At 44.9% G+C, this 21,701-nt stretch overlaps 1 protein-coding gene across 1 annotated transcript in view; it reads right to left on the bottom strand.

Annotated features, from left to right (window-relative positions):
* The window catches only part of ENG (endoglin), an 87,724-nt gene that overhangs the window by 31,389 nt on the left and 34,634 nt on the right, over positions 1-21,701 (bottom strand). Inside the window, exons 2-4 of the mRNA XM_063936643.1 lie at positions 18,768-18,910; positions 13,139-13,270; positions 758-932 (exon numbers count right to left, since the gene is read on the bottom strand). Of these exons, the coding sequence (XP_063792713.1) occupies positions 758-932; positions 13,139-13,270; positions 18,768-18,910 (450 nt within the window). The remainder of the gene's footprint in view (positions 1-757; positions 933-13,138; positions 13,271-18,767; positions 18,911-21,701) is intronic.

Consider the following 21,701-nt stretch of genomic DNA (forward strand, 5'->3'; position numbering starts at 1 on the left):
CCTGGCCAATGTGATGCGATTGCATTGGCTGTGAACGCCTCTATCTGATTGACAGGCTGGGGCTGCGACGGACCGTTACGGGGGGTGGCGTCAGGAAAACAGGGACAGGTCGGCGGCTTTTTCGGGGTGGCAGCCGCTCTGATGGAAAAAAATGCCAGCTGACCGCCTGCATACGCAGCCTAGCTGCGGTTGCAGGGGTTCGACCGCAATTGCTGCAACCACAATGCAAATTGCGGTTGCAGCTGGTGGCCGCCAGTTAGCATACTGGGCGGTCTTTCCCTGCGATGGGCGGCCCCCAGCATGCTACAGAAGGGATTGCAGATTCTGCTTTTTATAAATCTTTATAGAAATGTTATTGTAAGAATAAGCAAATGGTCCTAGATTGGGATGCGGTTAAGATGCCGGCTGTCGGGATCTCTGCAGTCGGAATGCCTAGGCCAGAATCCATACAGCCACCAGTATGCCGACGTCGGAATCCCGACAGGGTCGGAATCCCAGCATCCTGACCGTAAGTATAGCGGGCAGGATATGGTTGGGGTGGTAGTGTAGGGTTAGGCTGCGGGGAGGGGGGAGGTTAGGGTTAGGCTGTCTGAAGTGGGGGTTAGGGTTAGGCACCACTTGGGGGAGGTTAGAGTCAGGCATTAAGGGGGAGAGATAAACAGCTTTATTACTATGACTTATAACAACATTAACTTTAGTGTAGTTAATATTTACACAAGGAAAACAACCTCCTATAACCAGTACCTGCGTCACTCACCTGTCTCCATTTTGAGCTGAATTTTATTTGGACCTTGCAATTCAGCAAAGAAGGTCACCTCAGCATATTTGTCTTTTGCCCATCGTAACAGGTCCTCACTACTATTAACCGATTCAACGTCTTGTGACATATTCCACTTTTGTGGCAAACTGTGCTGCACTGCAAGCTTGATATGCTGACAAAAAGATACAAATAATATAAATACACAAAAGATATAGGAATCAAATACAACCAAATACAGAAATACACAAAAGATACAGGGATCAACACAGAAACACCACATCAGTACAAAAGTATATGTACTGTAGCAGAAACAAAATACAAATTTATGAAAACACAATGTGTGTGTGTGTGTGTGTGTATATAGATAGATAGATATTATATATATATTATATATATATATATATATATATATATACTGTGTATATATATATATATATATATATATATATATATATATGTATATATGTATATATATTTATTTATGGCAAATACCACTGTCTCATCACAAAATTTCCTGAACCATAGGACTGGGAACTTGAAAATTGGACAGTAGCTTGCTTTTGTGACGTAGGCACCCACTAAGAAGGGATTTTTCTAAATTCTACCCACAAAGGGGTTAAAAGGGGCGAGATGATTATTTGGAATTCCCCCCTCACACAGGAGAGTTAAGACAGCCCACCCAGCTGGGGCTATAAAGAATGCATGGTGGCGGCGATACCAAGTCGCGGAGGTGGGAGGACACAATGCTCTGTTCCTTGGCTTCCTTGCCAGTGGCAGTTGCAGAGCAGTCCATTATTCAAATAGGAGAGCCACATCTACTGCCACCCCTAAACACTGTCAAACATCGCTGGGTGTGGCTCCCCTATTTGAAAAATGTACCGCTCTGCAACTGCCATTGGTAAGGAAGTCCAGCCTTATGGTTCAAGAGATTTTGTGATGAGTCAGTGGTATTTGCCTTTTAAATATATAGATTTCAAATATAAGTACTTAACCAACCCATTTCCAGTCAGGAGAAGATAGTGTCTCAATTATCAGAGGTTAACCTGTCACTTGAACTAAACATTGCCAAACCTCTCAGAGAGCAATAGGAGGAAAGGAGAGCGATATTTTGACTCTTAAATGCATTAAAGAAAAGCTTGATAGTCAGCAACTGCTTATCTGCTGTGTAAAGGGTACCGACAGCTCTCCCAGTAACCTTAAGTGTTGTGCGAAAATCTTTACCTTTTTACCTCAAAGGAGGAGCCCTAAGGAGAGCGAGAAGCTAAGCAAGGAGACCTAGGGCCATTTGGAATAGAGTCAGCCTATCCCTGCAAACCTTACATATTTAACATACAGCGGGCGGAGCTTGGCCTGTTATCCCAGCATTTACAGCACTGACCAGGGGAGCATCAGAGGCGGGACGGGGCAGAGAAGGAAACTGATTATTCTCCTCAGCGCCAGCCTTTTGACAGCATCAATCCGGGGAAGGCCTCCAGGAGGTGCGGCCTGACAAAGATTAGCAGCGGTGGGCAGAGCATGTCCTGTTGTAAATCTAGTTGCTAATCTTGTGATGGACTGAGCGTGCAGGACTGCACTAAGGAGAGTTGTGATCATTTCAGCGAGACTTTGTCTGTAGTGGATGAGGCTTGGGAGACCATCGACCCCCAACCCTGACATCCAAGAGCTATTTACAGTGTTTAATTATGCTTTCTCTAACGTCCTAGAGGATGCTGGGGACTCCGTAAGGACCAAGGGGAATAGACGGGCTCCGCAGGAGATAGGGCACTTTAAGAAAGCTTTGGATTCTGGGTGTGCACTGGCTCCTCCCTCTATGTCCCTCCTCCAGACCTCAATTTTACACTGTGCCCAGAGGATGAAGGGCGCACTGCAGGGAGCTCTCGAGTTCTTTGCTACAGAAAGCATTTTTGTTTGGATTTTTACTTTTTCACAGGGAGCACTGCTGGCAACAGGCTCCCTGTATCGAGGGACTGAGGAGAGAGGGGCAGACCTACTTAACTGATAGGATCTGCTTCCTCGGCTACTGGACACCATTAGCTTCAGAGGGGGTGAACACAGGTTCGTCCTGGGCGTCCACCCCCAGAGCCACGCCGCCGTTCTCCTCACAGAGCCAGAAGAACAGAAGCAAGAAGATGTCTCAGGCAGCAGAAGCCTTCAGCTTCACAGAGGTAACGCACAGCACTGCAGCTGTGCGTCATTGCTCCACATCACCTCACACACTCCGGTCGCTGTATGGGTGCAGGGCGCAGCGCCCTGGGCAGCAATAATAACACCTCTTAGATGGCAAATAGGTATATACATGTACAGCTGGGCACTGTACATGTATATAATTGAGCCCCCGCCATTTTACACGATTTTGAGCGGGGCAGAAGCCCGCCGCCAAGGGGGCGGGGCTTCTCCCTCAGCACTCACCAGCGCCATTTCTCTCTCCACAGAACGCTGAGAGGAAGCTCCCCGGACTCTCCCCTGCTTACACACTGTGAAGGGAGTTTAAAAAGAGAGGGGGTGGGCACATAATTGGCGGATAAAGTATAATACAGCGCTGCTGGGGAAAAGCATTCTGTGTTGGTCTCCAGGTTGTAGCGCTGGGGTGTGTGCTGGCATACTCTCTCTCTGTCTCTCCAAAGGGCCTTTCAGGGGATACTGTCTTCAGAAAAAGTTTCCCTGGGTGTGTGCAGTGTGTCGGTACGTGTGTGTCGACATGTTTGATGAGGAAGGTTTGCTTAATGTGGAGGGGGAGTGCTTGAATGTCAGGTCGCCGTCGGCAACGCCGACACCGGACTGGGTGGATATGGTGAATGTCTTGAATGCAAATGTAAATCTCCTGCATAAAAGATTAGACAAGGCTGAAGCTAGGGGTCAGTCAGGTAGCCAGTCCGTGCCTGTCCCTGTGGTGCCAGGACCTTCAGGGTCTCAAAAGCGCCCCATATCCCAGGTCGCTGACACAGATACCGACACAGATACTGACTCTAGTGTCGACTATGAGGATGCAAAATTACAGCCGAAGGTGGCAAAAGGTATTAGGTACATGATTATTGCCATAAAAGAGGTTTTGCATATCACGGAGGAACCCCCTGTCCCTGACACGAGGGTTCACATGTATAAAGGGAAAAAGCCTGAGGTCACGTTTCCGTCCTCATTTGAGCTAAGCGAATTATGCGAAAAGGCTTGGGAATCTCTGGATAGGAGACTCCATGTTCCCAAAAGGATTCTCATGGCGTATCCTTTTCCACAGAAGGATCGGATACGATGGGAATCTGCGCCTACAGTAGACAAGGCGCTGACACGCTTATCCAAGAAGGTGGCACTGCCTTCTCCGGATACTGCTTCCCTCAAGGATCCTGCTGATCGCAAGCAGGAAATTACCATGAAGTACATTTACACACATTCAGGAACTATAGTTAGGCCAGCCATGGCGTCGGCCTGGGTTTGTAGTGCTGTCGTGGCATGGGCAGACTCCTTATCTACGGAGATGGACACCTTAGATAGGGATACCATTCTAATGACCATGGAGCATACCAGAGATGCTGCCTTGTATATGAGGGATGCTCAGAGAGACATTTGTTTACTAAGCTCTAGAATAAACGCTATGTCTATTTCTGCTAGGCGGCTCTTGTGGACCCGACAGTGGACGGGAGACGCCGACTCAAAGCGGCATATGGAGTCATTGCCTTACAAGGGGGAGGAGTTGTTTGGAGAAGGCCTCTCGGACCTAGTCTCTACTGCTACGGCCGGTAAATCTAATTTTTTTACCTTATGTTCCCCCGCAGCATTCTAAGAAGGTACCACATTATCAAATGCAGTCCTTTCGTTCCAATAAAAACAAGAAGGTACGAGGATCGTCCTTCGTTGCCAGAGGTAAAGGCAAGGGAAAAAAGCTGCACTCAGCTAGTTCCCAGGAGCAGAAGTCCTCCCCTACTTCCGCAAAGTCCACAGCATGACGCTGGGGCTTTCCGGGGGGGTCAGATCAAGTGGGGGCACATCTTCGTCTTTTCAGCCACGTCTGGGTTCAATCACAGGTGGATCCCTGGCTAATAGAGATTGTTTCCCAGGGATACAGACTGGAATTCGAAGACATGCCCCCTCGCCGGTTTTTCAAATCGGCTCTGCCGGCTTCCCCGTCAGAGAGGGAGCTAGTGTTAGCAGCAATTCACAAATTGTACATTCAACAGGTGATAATCAAGGTTCCTCATCTCCAGCAAGGAGAGGGTTATTATTCATCCCTGTTTGTGGTACCGAAACCGGACGGTTCGGTCAGACCCATTCTAAATCTAAAATCCCTGAACCTGTACTTGAAGAGGTTCAAGTTCAAAATGGAATCGCTCAGAATGGTCATCGCCAGCCTGGAGAGAGGGGATTGGATGGTGTCCCTGGACATAAAGGATACGTACCTTCATGTTCCGATTTCCCCCCCTCACCAGGCGTTTCTGAGATTTGCAGTACAGGATTGTCACTACCAATTTCAGACGTTGCCGTTTGGTCTTTCCACGGCCCAGAGAATTTTCACCAAGGTAATGGCGGAAATGATGGTGCTCCTGTGCAAGCAGGGAGTCACAATTATCCCGTACTTGGACGATCTCCTTATAAAGGCGAGATCTCGGGAGAAGTTGCTGGACAGCGTGTCTCTGTCCGTGAAGACGTTGCAGATGCACGGCTGGATTCTCAATTTACCGAAATCCCAGCTAGTACCTGCAACGCGTCTGACCTTTTTGGGCCTGATTCTAGACACAGACCAAAAAACAGTTTTTCTTCCGGTGGAGAAGGCTCAGGAGCTCATAGCCCTGGTCAGGAACCTTTTAAGCCAAAAAAGGTTTTGGTGCATCATTGCACAAAGGTACTGGGGAAGATGGTGGCTTCATACGAGGCCATCCCCTTCGACAGGTTCCATGCGAGGACTTTCCAATGGGACCTATTGGACAAATGGTCCGGGTCCCATCTACATATGCAGAAACGGATCACCCTGTCTCCCAGGGCCAGGGTATCTCTCCTGTGGTGGCTGCACAGTGCTCACCTCCTAGAAGGTCGCAGGTTCGGCATTCAGGACTGGATCCTGGTGACCACGGACGCGAGCCTCCGAGGTTGGGGGGCTGTCGCACTGGGAAGAAATTTCCAAGGTCTCTGGTCAAGCCTAGAGACTTGTCTCCACATCAATGTCCTGGAGTTAAGGGCCATTAACAACGCCCTACGCCAGGCGGAGGAATGGCTTCAGAACAAGCCGGTTCTGATTCAGTCGGACAATATCACGGCGGTGGCTCATGTAAACCGCCAAGGCGGCACAAGGAGCAGAGTGGCCATGGCAGAGGCGACCAGGATTCTGCGCTGGGCGGAAGGCCATGTAAGCGCACTATCAGCAGTGTTCATCCCGGGGGTGACCAACTGGGAGGCGGACTTCCTCAGCAGGCACGACCTGCATCCGGGAGAGTGGGGACTTCATCAAGAAGTCTTCACACAGATCGTGGATCGGTGGGGACTGCCTCAAATAGACATGATGGCGTCCCGTCTCAACAAAAAGCTAAAGAGGTATTGTGCCAGGTCAAGAGACCCTCAGGCGGTAGCGGTAGACACTCTGGTGACACCATGGGTGTTCAGATCGGTCTATGTGTTTCCTCCTCTGCCTCTCATACCCAAGGTATTGAGATTAATAAGACTAAGAAGGGTCAGAACAATTCTCATTGTTCCAGATTGGCCAAGGAGGATTTGGTATCCGGATCTGCAAGAGTTGCTCACAGAAGATCCGTGGCCTCTTCCTCTAAGGCAGGACCTGCTGCAGCAGGGGCCCTGTCTGTTCCAAGACTTACCGCGGCTGCGTTTGACGGCATGGCGGTTGAACGCCGGATCCTAGCTGAAAAATGGATATCGGAGGAGGTCATTCCTACCCTGATCAAAGAATCAGGAAGGATGTGACATCGAAACATTATTACCGTATATGGCGGAAATATGTTTCTTGGTGTGAGGCCAGAGCTGCTCCTACGGGGGAGTTCCATTTGGGCCGTCTGCTTCACTTCCTTCAAACGGGAGTGAATTTGGGCCTAAAATTAGCGTCCATAAAGGTCCAAATTTCGGCCTTATCCATTTTCTTTCAAAGAGAATTGGCTACTCTTCCTGAAGTACAGACTTTTGTGAAGGGAGTGCTGCATATTCAGCCTCCCTTTGTACCTCCGGTGGCGCCTTGGGATCTTAACGTGGTATTAAGTTTCCTCAAGTCACCTTGGTTTGAACCACTCAAAACAGTGGAGTTGAAATACCTCACTTGGAAAGTGGTCATGTTGTTGGCCTTCGCTTCTGCAAGACGTGTTTCGGAATTAGCGGCTTTATCATATAAAAGCCCATACCTGATTTTTCACGTGGATAGGGCAGAGTTGAGGACTCGTCCTCAATTTCTGCCCAAGGTGGTCTCATCTTTTCATCTGAACCAACCTATTGTCGTGCCTGTGGCTACACGGGACTTGGAGGACTCTGAGTCCCTGGATGTGGTCAGGGCTTTGAAGATTTACGTGACCAGAACAACTAGGATCAGGAAGACTGAAGCTCTGTTTGTTCTGTATGCGGCCAACAAGGTTGGCGCTCCTGCTTCAAAGCAGACTATTGCTCGCTGGATCTGTAACACGATTCAGCAGACGCATTCTTCGGCAGGATTGCCATTGCCTAAATCGGTTAAGGCCCATTCCACTAGGAAGGTGGGCTCTTCTTGGGCGGCTGCCCGAGGGGTCTCTGCACTACAACTGTGCCGAGCTGCTACTTGGTCGGGGTCAAACACCTTTGCAAAGTTCTATAAGTTTGATACCCTGGCTGAGGAGGACCTCCTGTTTGCTCAATCGGTGCTGCAGAGTCATCCGCACTCTCCCGCCCGTTTGGAAGCTTTGGTATAATCCCCATGGTCCTTACGGAGTCCCCAGCATCCTCTAGGACGTTAGAGAAAATAGGATTTTACTTACCGGTAAATCTATTTCTCGTAGTCCGTAGAGGATGCTGGGCGCCCGTCCCAAGTGCGGACTTCTTCTGCAAGACTTGTATATAGTTATTGCTTACATAAGGGTTATGTTATAGTTGGTCGGTCTTGAACCGAGGCTATGTTACTTGTTCATACTGTTAACTGGGTAGTTTATCACAAGTTATACGGTGTGATTGGTGTGGCTGGTATGAATCTCGCCCTTAGGTTACATAAATCCTTTCCTCGTACTGTTCATATCCTCTGGGCACAGTTTCTCTAACTGAGGTCTGGAGGAGGGGCATAGAGGGAGGAGCCAGTGCACACCCAGAATCCAAAGCTTTCTTAAAGTGCCCTATCTCCTGCGGAGCCCGTCTATTCCCCATGGTCCTTACGGAGTCCCCAGCATACTCTACGGACTACGAGAAATAGAATTACCGGTAAGTAAAATCCTATTTTCTTCTGAGGCAAGTTGGCACATGTACCTGTTGCGTGGAGCAGTAGGCTGAAGCGGTGAGTATGGTTACTGACTGATCAATTTATTATATGATATTCCTGCTAAGATATACATTATTTATTAACATTTATTAATATAGTCGTAGCACCTGACACTGTGATGGCATTTATATTATAATAAGCTTACCGTCACAGTCCAGATAACTATTTAGAATGTTAGTTACAACTAAGCATTGACAACACTGAATAGTCAACATTTGGATGTATTATTAAAAACTAAAACTTATTGGCGTATCTATACTGGTTGCAGGGGGGCCACACCGCACACTATGCATCTATACAATTATTCTTACCTCTCCAGAATCCTGCGCCGGCCAGCGCTGCAGACAGAAATCACAGGGAAAATGGCAACACAGCCATTTTCCTGGTCATTTGTGCATGCGCAGTAGAGAAGTCTCCAGGAACATAGCATGGGCGCCATTTTTATTGTCAGATAAACAATTATAAAACACAAGCTCTATGTGACCTCTGGGGGAGCAGATTTTCCTCCTGTCTGTGACAGTGAAGATGAGGCATGAAGAGGCACAATGCAATTCGAGGTTCCCAGCTGTCTGTGTTACACTTGTGTTATTAATGGGTCTAGGAACAACGGGCCTCATGGCAACACTTTGCATATGGTGAAACAAATTTAAAATGTATAATTTTCAGGGGAAAATAACAAGGGCTACTCTCTTTCCCACCTTTGTGCCACAGTCAGTGACACCTATTGGGGTGTGTATAACGGTCATGTTCCCACTAATGTAAGCGTCTTCCCTAAATTGGCGCATCACACATCATTGTATGCAATTGCAGCAGACCATGGATGTTCCTCATGTGTGATCTGTGTTTTCGCACCAGGTTTGCCGGATACTGCGAGCAGTTCGGGGGCTTCTGCCACATCAGTAGGACAACAGTAGAGGTACTATAGGCTGTGTCTGTGCACCAACCTGTTGCTAGAAGAAAGTGTGACTGAGGTGATAGTCTGTGCGCCTGCGTGCAGTTATTGCAGCGATATATGTAGCAGTGGGAAACGGTTATTCCTGCATACACCGAGGAATGTGAGGAAATGTTTCCAGCGGGGATAATATTTAGGGCTCCCAACATTTCACAGAAATTAGTGTATGAGAACCAACCCCACCTAGGATATATAATATATATATATATATATATATATATATATAATGTTTTATTTTATTTTTACTATCTGATTAGATCTACCTCAACTTCTATGAGGAGGAGATGGCGCTAAAGACCCACTGGTGGCAGTGTGACCGTTGTCTTCTATACCAGAAGAAAATGATCAACCTAGCTCACTCTACCACTTCGAGATGGTGGACTTGAGGAGGGGTGCGGTGGAGAAATCCATAAAGTGATGGAACCTCCCGCCAAGGTAAGGAAAATAGCGCTTCTTCTGAGGCTCCGCCCACTACATCCTCTGCACTCACCTAAGTGTGACTACATGCTGCAATATCCTGATACACTGCCTGTGTGAGGGAATCCAAATAATGCACATAGGCCCCAATCAGCACAGGAAGCACACTGTACAAATCACACCACTGACGTTGGTTGAGGGAGTGGGGACAGGCGGCATACACCAATTTGTCATTACATCACATTATAACGTTACACATAGACAGTGTTTGGTGTGAGCAACCCTAACAGTCAGACACCAGTGGCCTTACTGCATGATTATATGTAATATATCACTGTAAATGTACTGAGCAGTGATAACGCCCCTTGATGTACCCGATAACTGTAGTAACACAAAACATCCCTGCACAGGAGGATCACCTCACACAGTACACTTGCTGTGTTTCTAACTCATACTTGTGTCTTATAGGAACTAAACTACTGAGGACCAATGGCGGATCACCTGGCGAATAAGCTGCTCAAACACCTTTAAGCGGTCCCGCCCCACCCCCCGTTCGGGATACCCCACCCCCCAACACTGCGATGACTCCCCCCAATGGCCGCCGCTGTCATTGCGACTGCAATGTGTAAGGACACGCAGGCGCACATCGTCCGTGGCGCATGCGCAGACCACCTGGATGCGGCCGCTGTGTCAGAACGTCTAAATAACTCCCACTGTATATATGCGCTCTCTAGCCTAGTACTTTGTTATGTGTTCTCTTTTATTAAGCGCTGTCTCTTCATTATAGCTGTCATGGTTTGGATTCTAGATATCTGACAAAGGGGGGGGGTCCATTTTTTTCACCTAGGTGAATAAACTGAGCTTTTCGCTATTTTTAGGGTGAATTGGGATTCGACCTATGCAATAGCAGGGCCTTTTTTTTCACCTAGTCAAAAAATGTGGCAGGGCGGTGAACACGTGGATCGGCAAATCCACGTGTGAAATGGTGAAACGGCATTGTCAAAAATGCCTTCAATACGGGCAAAAACAGCCCGTAATTGAATACTCAGTGGGGCAAAATCATTAGCTCCAAAATAATCGGAGCTAATTGCATACCCCCCAAAACTGGAAATGGCATCATAATGGCTGACGAGCTCATTCAGGTTTCCATTGTCAAAGTGATATTCTCAGCTAACAGATACAGTATGTCATCATTTATTTTTATTTTCTTGTAAATGTATTATGTTGTTTAATAAGGTATAGTTTATATACACAACAATAGTTGCAGCTATTTCCCAGAACACCCTGTTTTCAGGCATTAGCAGGAAAATCTAAGTATCCCCTGAATGTATGTAAGAGGGACCGTAGCTGATATCTCCGATACCTGCTGCGACCCCTCGGGGGATGCAATACAGTACAAACAGTGGTCGAGGTGGAAATTTTGAAGTGGGGGTATAGAAAAGTGAAGGTTGTAATTATGCGCATGCTCTGGGGAAAGGGGGCGTGGTCACTCAAAATGGGGATGTTGATAAGTGTAGTGTACCACACCATATACACATTATGCACCAAATAGTAGGACCCCTTATACTATCTAGTACTGGTGCCCCTTACACATTATCCCACACGGAATGAGCCAAAATTCACATTATGCCACACTGAATGAGCCAAAATTCCCACAGAATGAGCAAAAATTCACATTATGCCACACGAAATGAGCCAAAATTCACTAAATGCCACACGGAATGAGCCAAAATTATTTATTCAATTCAATTGTTTTTGCACGCCGGTAGTAATGGGCACCCGACAGAGCTATTCAATTGTTCTGTTACTTATCGCGCTTGTCATGGCCAAATGCACTAAGTACTGGGCGTGCTGTCAAAAATGCAGTTTTAGATGCCCAAAAGCCCGGCTTTTTACATAGAGTATATCTGTTCACCACCTCAGCAGGCCCCCAAAAAAAACAGTTCAATCCCCTCGTGGAGAGGAAGCTTGCCAGAACATTAGCAAGAAATGTATTCAGCTTACAGAGTCAAAAGACATATTTTCTCTGTGTTTATCGTGAGAAAGGTCTGGTTGTATAATCTGATGTAGACGAAACATAATAAAGCCACTTTACATGCATCATCTAGATATAATGCTGAGAATTTATGCAACAAATCCATGTATAATATATTCCTATATAGGGAGACATTATTCAACAGTTCTACATATAATATCATCATATGCAGAGAAGACGTAAAGTATTACAACTGCACCAGGTATATTATCCTAAGAAGAGAGGACATCATACAGTAACACAACCAACCTAATTATGACATCATCAAGCACCAAACACTATATAGGAGCATGTGGCTCTGGAACTCCACCACTTCTACATCTTCCTACTCACTGAGGTCAACTTATAAAGCAAACGCGCACTTATTTATCCCATCTCCCCTCTGTGTGAGCTAGATATAATGGGGGGGAGATGTATCAAACCTTCTAAAGAGTGGGCAAGTGGAGAAGTTGTCCATAACAACCAATTAGCTTCTAGCTATCATTTTTTAGAATGTACTTGATAAATGGTAGCTGGAAGATGATTGGTTTATATGGGAAACTTCTCCACTCTTTAGGATGTTTGATACATTCCCCCCATAGCTCTGTGTTTTCTCTCTGTGCAGGGTGTGAGCAAACTTCTGTCCTATTTCCCAGACCTGACCATACCTGTAATTACATCAAATGCGGACCTCAGTGATCTTACAAACATCTCTCCCTCTATGACCATTATGAGGTGATTCTCAAACCTTAATTACTGTACATCCATAAAGCACACAGTGTCATAGGCAAACGCAGGGGGGGTGGGGGGGGGGGGGGTGTTCTGGTTGCCCAGAAACCCCCTTCCTCTTGGTTAGTGGCACAAAGTATGACAATATCAATAGTATATAACATGATTACTAGAGCTGCCGACACATCATGCAGTGTAAAGGACAAAGCAGAGCTGCTGCAAGTGCCCAGTGTTAGCAGCTTCTTCTACCAAGTTTGCTGTGTGTGTGCATCTGCATCCTCAATCATTGCTCTGGACCAGAGAGCAGCTACCAGGAAGAAGAGACTGCAGCCTTACCATGAGGAGGGAGAATGTGTGCTTAGTAAGTGCAGTACTGGTTCTATTATGTTTGTGTATTTATTTATTTATTATAGTATATTTAACCTTTTCCTGACCACTTACCTTATTTATATTATTGAAATATGTCTGATACAGCCTATACTATAGACCATCTATAATGTTAAATATTAATACTGTATTCCAGTAGTTACAGATTGTGTATTGTATTTGGAAACCCCCCTCTAGAAATCCTGCGTTTGCCACTGAATGTAACTGCGAAGTGATGACTAAGTGCCATTATAGTGACTAATTACAATCTTATAACATAGATATTTTTATATACTTGTCCTTTAATGTACATTAGATAAATGCAATGGTTTATTTTAGCACCGTGGCATCAGCAATACTAAGTACACAGACATGAGGACATTGCATTCCCGGGAAATGGGGTTATAATAGTGCACTGCACATGGTATCTGGCATATGTAACCAAATATTGCAACTTTGTTATACGTATATACTTACGCTATTCACGTGTAAAATGACTGGATAGCTGGTATCATTGATAGAGAACGGTACATTGGAGTTCACAATAAGCACCGCGGGCTTCTCGTTGGCTTCTTCTTGCAGTTTCTCTCTTGAGATATCCAGAGACCACTTGGAAAAAAAACATAGAGATTTAATGACGTCACAGGATTCCCCATCACCACACCTACTTGAAAAACATTAAGTGGTCATATTTTGGCAGGGTGGGGGAGTCACTATACTAGTACTGGTTGGACTGTGGAGAATGTAACTGCTGCTACAACCACACAGACCTGCATATCATATAGCATACACTTATTATCGCTCCCGCTGTCGGAACCGCAGGAGCGATAATATACCAGTGCTAATGTCAGCCTTCCCCTTGTGCACCAGCGTGTGATGGAAAGCACAAGCATTGAGATCTCCACTTTTAGCGGGTTATTCAGATTTGTTAGTAAACCAAAAAAGTTAGCCACTGGGCAAAACCATGGTCACTGCAGGTGGGGCAGATGTAACATGTGCAGAGAAATTTGGGTGGGTTATATTGTTTCTGTGCATTGTAAATTCTGGCTGCTTAATTTCTACACTGCAATTTAGATTTCAGTTTAAACAAATACCACCCAAATCTAACTCTCTCTGCACATGTTACATCTGCCCCACCTGCAGTGCAACATGGTTTTGCCCAGTTGGTCTTCACTGCAAGTCTCCGCCCACCATGAAGAGAGGAAAGCGCTTCCTTGTGGAATAATAGCCTGCACTCACAGGGACCCAGGAGAGGGATCCGGTCTGAAGATCGACAGTGTCTAGGTCGACAATGTTTAGGTCGACATGGATGGAAGGTCGACAGGGTTTCTAGGTCGACACGTGCTAGGTCGACAGGTCTAAAGGTCGACATGAGTTTTTCACTTTTTTTTATTTTATTGAATTTTTTCATACTTAACGATCCACGTGGACTACGATTGGAACGGTAAAGTGTGCCGAGCGAAGCGGTAGCGGAGCGAAGGCACCATGCCCGAAGCATGGCGAGCGAAGCGAGCCATGCGAGGGGACGCGGTGCACTAATTTGGGATCCCGGTCACTCTACGAAGAAAACGACACAAAAAAAAAAAAATCCTCATGACGACCTTTAGACCTGTCGACCTAGCACATGTCGACCTAGAAACCCTGTCGACCTTCCATCCATGTCGACCTATAGTGGTCGACCTAAACATTGTCGACCTAGACACTGTCGATTTGATGAACCACACCCCCCAGGAGATGCCCCTCCCATGACTAATTAAAACTCTGACCGACATGATAGATATCAATGTACTCCCCAAGACCTTTTTTCTGTGCCTCCACATATCCCTTGTAACCCCCCATGAACCCTGACCCATGTCGGCATCCTATTTATATACAATAAAACAAATATAAATGACACAGCTAGTTTACATTGATGAACCTCAGTAAGAATGAGAGCGTCTGACTGTGTACGTGACCGTACTCTGAATATCTAGCAGAGCTGACGGAAAGATGCTTATTTGAATGAACCAGCATCAGAATCTATAAATGAGACCTATTACGCAGAGTTTAAAGATAAGGGATAATTTTGTCCTCCTTTCACTGTAAGGGTTAATGTCCGTATGTAACTATCACATGAGTCAAAGAACACTGAAGTTTTCAGGAACTTTACATTTCCTCTTTTTTTTTTAAATAAAGTTAAACAAATAATCTAAGTAAAACTGTTATGATCATAAGTTCACAGTGCGGGGAAAATATTTCCCATATTTGATCTGCAAACCATCATTTTTGATTACATTGTTTTTATTTGCAATTGATATGTAGTTGGGCCGTCAAACATATTTAGTGGCAGATAATTACGCCCCAACTCAAATGGGAAAATAAATATTTTCAGTTGCATTTAACAAATGTGGTACGTCGGGACCGAACTTCCAAAAACTCCCTACTCCAGCAGAGGGCTAGAAGCAAAGTGGCATTTACCATTCTTCTATGGAATAACAAATGCAATGGGGGGAGGGGAGGGGGGGGGGGGGGGTTACAGACAGAAATTAGGACTTTTTCTTTAAGTGGGTAAAAAAAAAGTTATGTTGGAAAAATGTCTAACTCGCTTTTGTTCGGTGAAGCTTTCCTCTGGTTTAGGCCTCCCGGAGTGCAGCCCAAACATTTGTTTTTACTTAAGATCGCATACAAAGACGTGAAGGTGAAAAAAAAGAAGGAAAGACATTCTGTTGCTAAGTAAAGGCCTACTTTAGAAAAAAAAAAAACAATATGTAAACTTCTTGTTAAAAAGTTCTTGTTGTTCTTCGAAACTGAGTGCTCAGGGGCTTTCCATCTCTTGTCACCGAAACGGCCCAGGGATTTGTATCCAGTAACGACATAGTGTCGCCCTCAATGATGCCGTCTGCTGATTCGCCTCACTTTCTATTTTTACCCCATGAATTTGCAGACATTGTTTCCCGTGAGCTGAAATAAGACGGCAGCTTAAACTGCATTTCCAGTAATTCTTCTCTAGGCCATAAATGACTCTTTCCCCCTCCCAGCACACTTTACACTACGAGGCCCCCTGTAAGCAAACATTAATGAAAACAAAGACACAAGATGCGGCGGCAAAAATGGCCTCAGGAGAGCTGGAGTGAACCTGTCCCTGTATGGGTCAGTAATAGATTTATAATGAGGCTCAACAGTGGCGTGAGTTTGTACAAGTTGCTCGGAGGCAAGATAAATAGTGGTGCCCCCCCTATATATAGATAGATATATGTATATATGTACAGATGAAGCCACGCTAATCGTGGCTCCGTCTGTGTCTGGGCGCGCCCATTGTGCGCACGTCCGAGACGTGCACGCGCCCCATTCACTTTAATGGGAGCATCTCTGTAGTGTGCACTCCCGTAGCAGGGCTAGGTGCTGGATCGTTTAGCCCCACCGGGAGTGCACGCCTGCGATGGAGCTGCACTAGATGTGTGCAGCTCCATCTGTATGTGTAAAATATATATATATATATATATATATATATATGTGTGTGTGTATATGGAGTGTAAGGTGCTGGGAGGAATTAATTAACTTAATTGAATGATGTCGCTGAACACACAGGAGGAGAGGTGCCTCTATACAGAGCAGGAGCCCGGCGGCAGCTGACTCCGTTGCCTTACACAGTAACGCCCTGGCTGACCGAGGCCAGTGTCACAGGTAGCAGAATTTGAGGACCAATAGAAAAACTGTGCATGCAGTTTTTTGTTTTTGCAAAGTTCTAATTAGGTTTAGGAAGTGATACCTGCGGTATGTGTCACTGAATTAAAAACTGCTGTTAATATAGATCCAGTTGTCAAAAGTATTTGGCCAAGCGGAACTTCCAAAGTTGAAGTCTGCAATACACATGCAAAATTTGGCCACAATTCTTATCTTCGCATACACTCCATAGATCTGCTCAGTCACTAGGCCTAATTCAGACCTGATCGCTAGGGTGCGTTTTTTGCATCCCTGCGATCAGGTAGTCGCCGCCTACAGGGGGAGGGGGAAATCGCTGTGCAGGGGTGCGATCGCATGTGCAGGAGAGCTGCACAAACAGAAGTTTGTGCATTCTCTGCACAGCCGAGGACTAACTCTTCCAGTGCGGTGATCGGGGCCGGAGCTGACGTCTGAATCCCTCCCTCCAAACGCCTGGTCCCTCCTGCGTTTCTCTGGACATGCCTTAAAAACGGTCAGCTGCCACCCACAAATGGCCTCTTCCTGTCAGCCACCTTGCGATCGCCGTGTGATCGTTTTTCTCGCACCATCCCGTCGCTGCCCGCCGATCCACGTCACTGCGGACTGACGCGCCTGCGCATTGCGGTGCATACGCATGCACAGTTCAGACCTGATCGTAGGCTGTACGAAAAAGTAGCCTAGCGATCAGGTCTGAATTAGCCCCACAGTCCATTGAGCACATGTCCGCAGTTAACCAAGCTTTTTGAATCCTACCAAAATTTTAATTGTTGGTAGGTATGGAATTGGGGAATGTGAATGATAAAGTATTATATCACATTTAGATGGCAACTCCACGGTATCTACTAATGTCCTCCAGTTTATGGGGGGGAAATGGGGGAACTTTTAGGAAGCTTTCCTACAGCCTTGTAGCAAGCAATGGGTCTATCATCTTTATGGAACATGAAGTTTATAGGATCTGGCAAACAAAAACAATAAAAAAGTTGCTGTAAATCTAGAAATTTTAGACTCTGATTCAGAGTTAGGAAATTTTGTTTTGCATTTTAAAGGAGCAAAATAGGAATAAACCATGTTACATTGCAAGGGGTACAAATTATGTTTTTGCATGCAGGGAAAATACTGACTGCTTTTGCATGTAACAAAAAATAATGGACAGCTCTCTTTTTTACACTAAGAATTATACTACATCAGAGGTGTCAAACTGACACCAGCTGTTATGGAACTACACATTCCAGCATGCCTTGCCATAGATTTTGTATTATGGACTGCTGCAAATGTGGCAGGGCATGCTGGGATGTTTAGTTCCACAACAGCTGGAGGGCCGCAAGTTTGACACCTCTGTACTACATAGTGCAGGGGGGCTGCTTAGCACAAATAAATATACATGGAGAGTCTGTAACATATGTTCTGGCTGCAGGACCTCGGGAATCGCCAAATGCTGTGTCCGGGTGCAGCAGTGGCTGTGATAGAACAAAGCAGCATTGCCGATCGCTGGGGACCTGCAGCCAACACATATGTTACATACATTTCTCCATGTATGTTTATATGTGCTAACCAGCTAGCCCCTGCAAAGTAGGCTGTGAGCTGCAGCCGCCACTGGATGGGACTATTTTAAATCTTAGCCATCAGATATAGGTATTGCATAAGTGCCAGAAGATAATAGTCTTACTCTACTCAATACACTGGCCAGAAAGTCTTCACTTGAATGCTTTCTAACCATAAGGGAGCTGTGGGTGTCTATTTTGAATACTAGCTACCAGAAAGGCATCTTCACTGAATGCTAAAAATGAGACAGGAGTTTGTTGCCTAAAGCAGCCAGCAGAAAGTGGTCTCTTATTGTAGAATAGATGACAGAAGCGAGTCTTTTTCTTAAACTACCAGCCAGAAAGAAGTCTGTTTAGCACAATAGCCATCAGATAAGGATCTGGTTTGTCTACTAACCACCAGTAAAAGGAATGTGTTTTATATTGGCCTCTAGAAAGGAGTATATTGTAAGCTTGTGAGCAGGATCCTCTTACCATAATGTCTGTTGGTTAATATATTGTTGTATCAACTCCCTTTAGCTAAGCGCTGAAGAATTTGCTGGCGCTATATAAATGTTACTAAGTAATAACTATACTGGCCTCCATATACTAGTCAACACAATGATATCTGCTTTGTATAATTCTTACCAGACTCTGCTCCTTTTGTACACTAGCCGCCAGAATGAGCTATAGATTGGTCTATATTATATAATGGTTATCAGATGTTATACGCAGTGATAAGTAACGCATACTGGACAGTGATGGTATAATGTGTTGGGCATTTTGGGGTGTAAGAAGCTAGGTTACTGCTGTATGCGGTGCTCAGAATCCTGATGAGAAATATATACTTTTAATGACAACGGCATTCTATCTCTGAAAATATACATAATATCAGGAGTACTCACCAGTCCATCTCCTCCGTGTACATTAAGCACATACACTTCTTGGCTTGAAAACTTTCCCATACAGCCCATAATGGTTGTAGAATGATACCTGGTCGACTTGACCATATTATCACTGTTCAAGTCACACAGTTGGGATACTGGATCTGGAATATAGACACAACAGCTAACGATTAATAATTGTATTAAAACAAAACTATGAATATAAAATCTAACAATACTGTGAGCAGGGGCATCTTGTGAGATGAGGGGGTCGAGTGTAATCTCCGTACAGGAACCATCCTTGCTCTGCCAAATGAGAAGTGAGTACTCCAGTGTCTACTGTGCCTCTGTGCAGTGTCGGACTGGGGCTTGAAGGGCCAACCGGGGGAATGCTGTTGTAGGGGCCCATGCTTAAGAGTGTGGCCAGGCTACAGTGAGGGTGTGGCCAGCCACCACAAAGGTTTGGCTAACCATTGCAGAATACATGTTCTGTACCCCTTGATAGATATATAATAAACCATATTCTTGTGAAGTACAATCTAACATATGTATTAATGCATAACTCAAGTGCACCTGGATAAAGTCTGGAACCTGATCCCTAGAGAAGGAGGAGGGCCCACAGGCAGTGGGGTCCACCGGTGGTTTCCCCTGTTCCCCTGTGGGCCAGTCCGACCCTGCCTCTGTGTCTCCGGGAATTTGTCCGTAGCACCATTTTTCCAGTGATTTCACTATTGTGCATGCACTAGTGCCATTATCCCAGAGATCTGGCCACAAGGTAAATATATTGATTGGGTGCGGTGTGGTCCTCCCTTGACTCATGGGCCATGTTCATGGCATACCTGGCACCCATTATACATACACCAGTGATTATGAAACACAAGGGTCCATTTATGAAAGATCACCACTGCAGCAGAAATATCTGAGTTGTTTTCCCCGGCAGCAATAGTGCTTGTTACCTCATTGACCCAGGGCTTAACAAGCTAAGCACTAGGTGGGGTTGTGCAGAGTTTCTGACATGGTACCATTGACATTAAGGAGTTTCAGCAGGAAGATTCACATGTTAGAAGCTGCTGTTGACTGTTAACTGGATGAATGTAATCTGAAACTAGATGCCAGCTGTCAGTTCCACTAATATATATATAATGGCAGTCAATGCATTAAAGCATATAATCCACCTTTTCAGAAATAATTCTTACTTTCATCAGGGCTATATAGAATATATATATATATATATATATATATACACACACACACACATACAGCAGCAGCCGGCACTCCCACAATGATTTCAAGATGCTCAGGTGCCAGAAATAAAAATAAATATAACTCCAACCATAAACGGCACTCAGAGACAGTATAGCAAAAAAAACTTGTATTCCCAACTGTCAACGTTTCGGGGCTCAAAGCCCCGTCGTCAGTACTGCTGTTATTTTGTCCTGACGACGGGGCTTTGAGCCCCGAAATGTTGACAGTTGGGAATACAAGTTTTTTTTGCTATACGGTCTCTGAGTGCCGTTTATGGTTGGAGTATATATATATATATATATATATATATATATTACAAACAATATCCTTATCTCGCGCCAGAGCAGAAGCAGCACTACAGGGGATTTCTATGTTAACAAATCTCAAATAAACATGGAATAAAACACAATTCCCAAGTGCGCTATATTGGTTGAATATTTTTTCAGAGATTCTTCCAAGATAACCCCAATAGGTATAGACTGCAAACTGGAGAACTCTTATAAATACTGTTTCCCGGGGTCCTGAAACAGATATCCCCTCACTTAACAAGGTGTGAGCTCAAAAGGGAGAATCTTCACAAACTGGATTAATATCTCGTGGCTGACAGACCCTATGCATTTCGTTTGATCGATTTCATCAGGGGTAGTTCAGTAATGAAGGCAGGACTGAATACAAGATTGGAATTGTATATACAAATGGTCATGCAACAACCTGCATATGTTTTTATTTTTTAAACCAATTAAGGTTTTTAAATCCCAATAGCTTTGGTGAAGCTCATCTACTAATAAGTAATGTACATACATACTGTAGGTATCCTTGAAAACACCTGAATATACTAGAAAGCTTTTACATCCCAATAGCTTTAATGGAACTTGCAAAAGTTTATCATAATGGTATAGCAGGAACTAAAAAAAATGTTTAGGCAATAAAACCTCCACAATAGGATTCACAAATGGATTAGAAGCGCTTGTGCAGCAAACAAATGTGTGAAGGATTCAGAGTTAGCTGGCCTTCAACAATCTACCTAGCAGTAGATAACATATACTCCATTCATGTAGCAGCACTCTGAAGTCTTGTAAACGCCAAATAAACTCAGGCAACTAGCACCATACAGCATGTTAACGTTTCAGTTTAATGCTAAACTTTCATCAGAGTTTATTTGCCATTTACAAGACCTCAGAGTGCCAATACATGAATGGAGTATATACAGTCCATCTGAAAAGTATTCACAGCGCTTCACTTTTTCCACATTTTGTTATGTTACAGCCTTATTCCAAAATGGAACAAATTAATTTTTCCCCTCAAAATTCTACACACAATACCCCATAATAACAGCGTGAATTATTTTTTTTTTAGATTTTTGCAAATTTATTAAAAATAAAAAACTATGAAATCACATGTACATAAGTATTCAATTTTGAGGACAAAAATGAATTCCATTCTGGAATAAGGCTGTAACATAACAAAATGTGGAAAAAGTGAAGCGCTGTGAATACTCTCCGGATACACTATATATTTATATATCTATATACACACACACACACACACACACACACACACACACACACACACACACACACACACACACACACACACACACACACACACACACACACACACACACACACACACACACACACGTACGTTATGTCCCTTTCCTGCGCCTGAAATGCTGCGACTCTTTACAAAGTCCCCTGTTAGTGGGACTGA

This window comes from Pseudophryne corroboree, chromosome 8, assembly GCF_028390025.1.
Source record: "Pseudophryne corroboree isolate aPseCor3 chromosome 8, aPseCor3.hap2, whole genome shotgun sequence".
Taxonomy (NCBI): Eukaryota; Metazoa; Chordata; class Amphibia; order Anura; family Myobatrachidae; genus Pseudophryne; species Pseudophryne corroboree.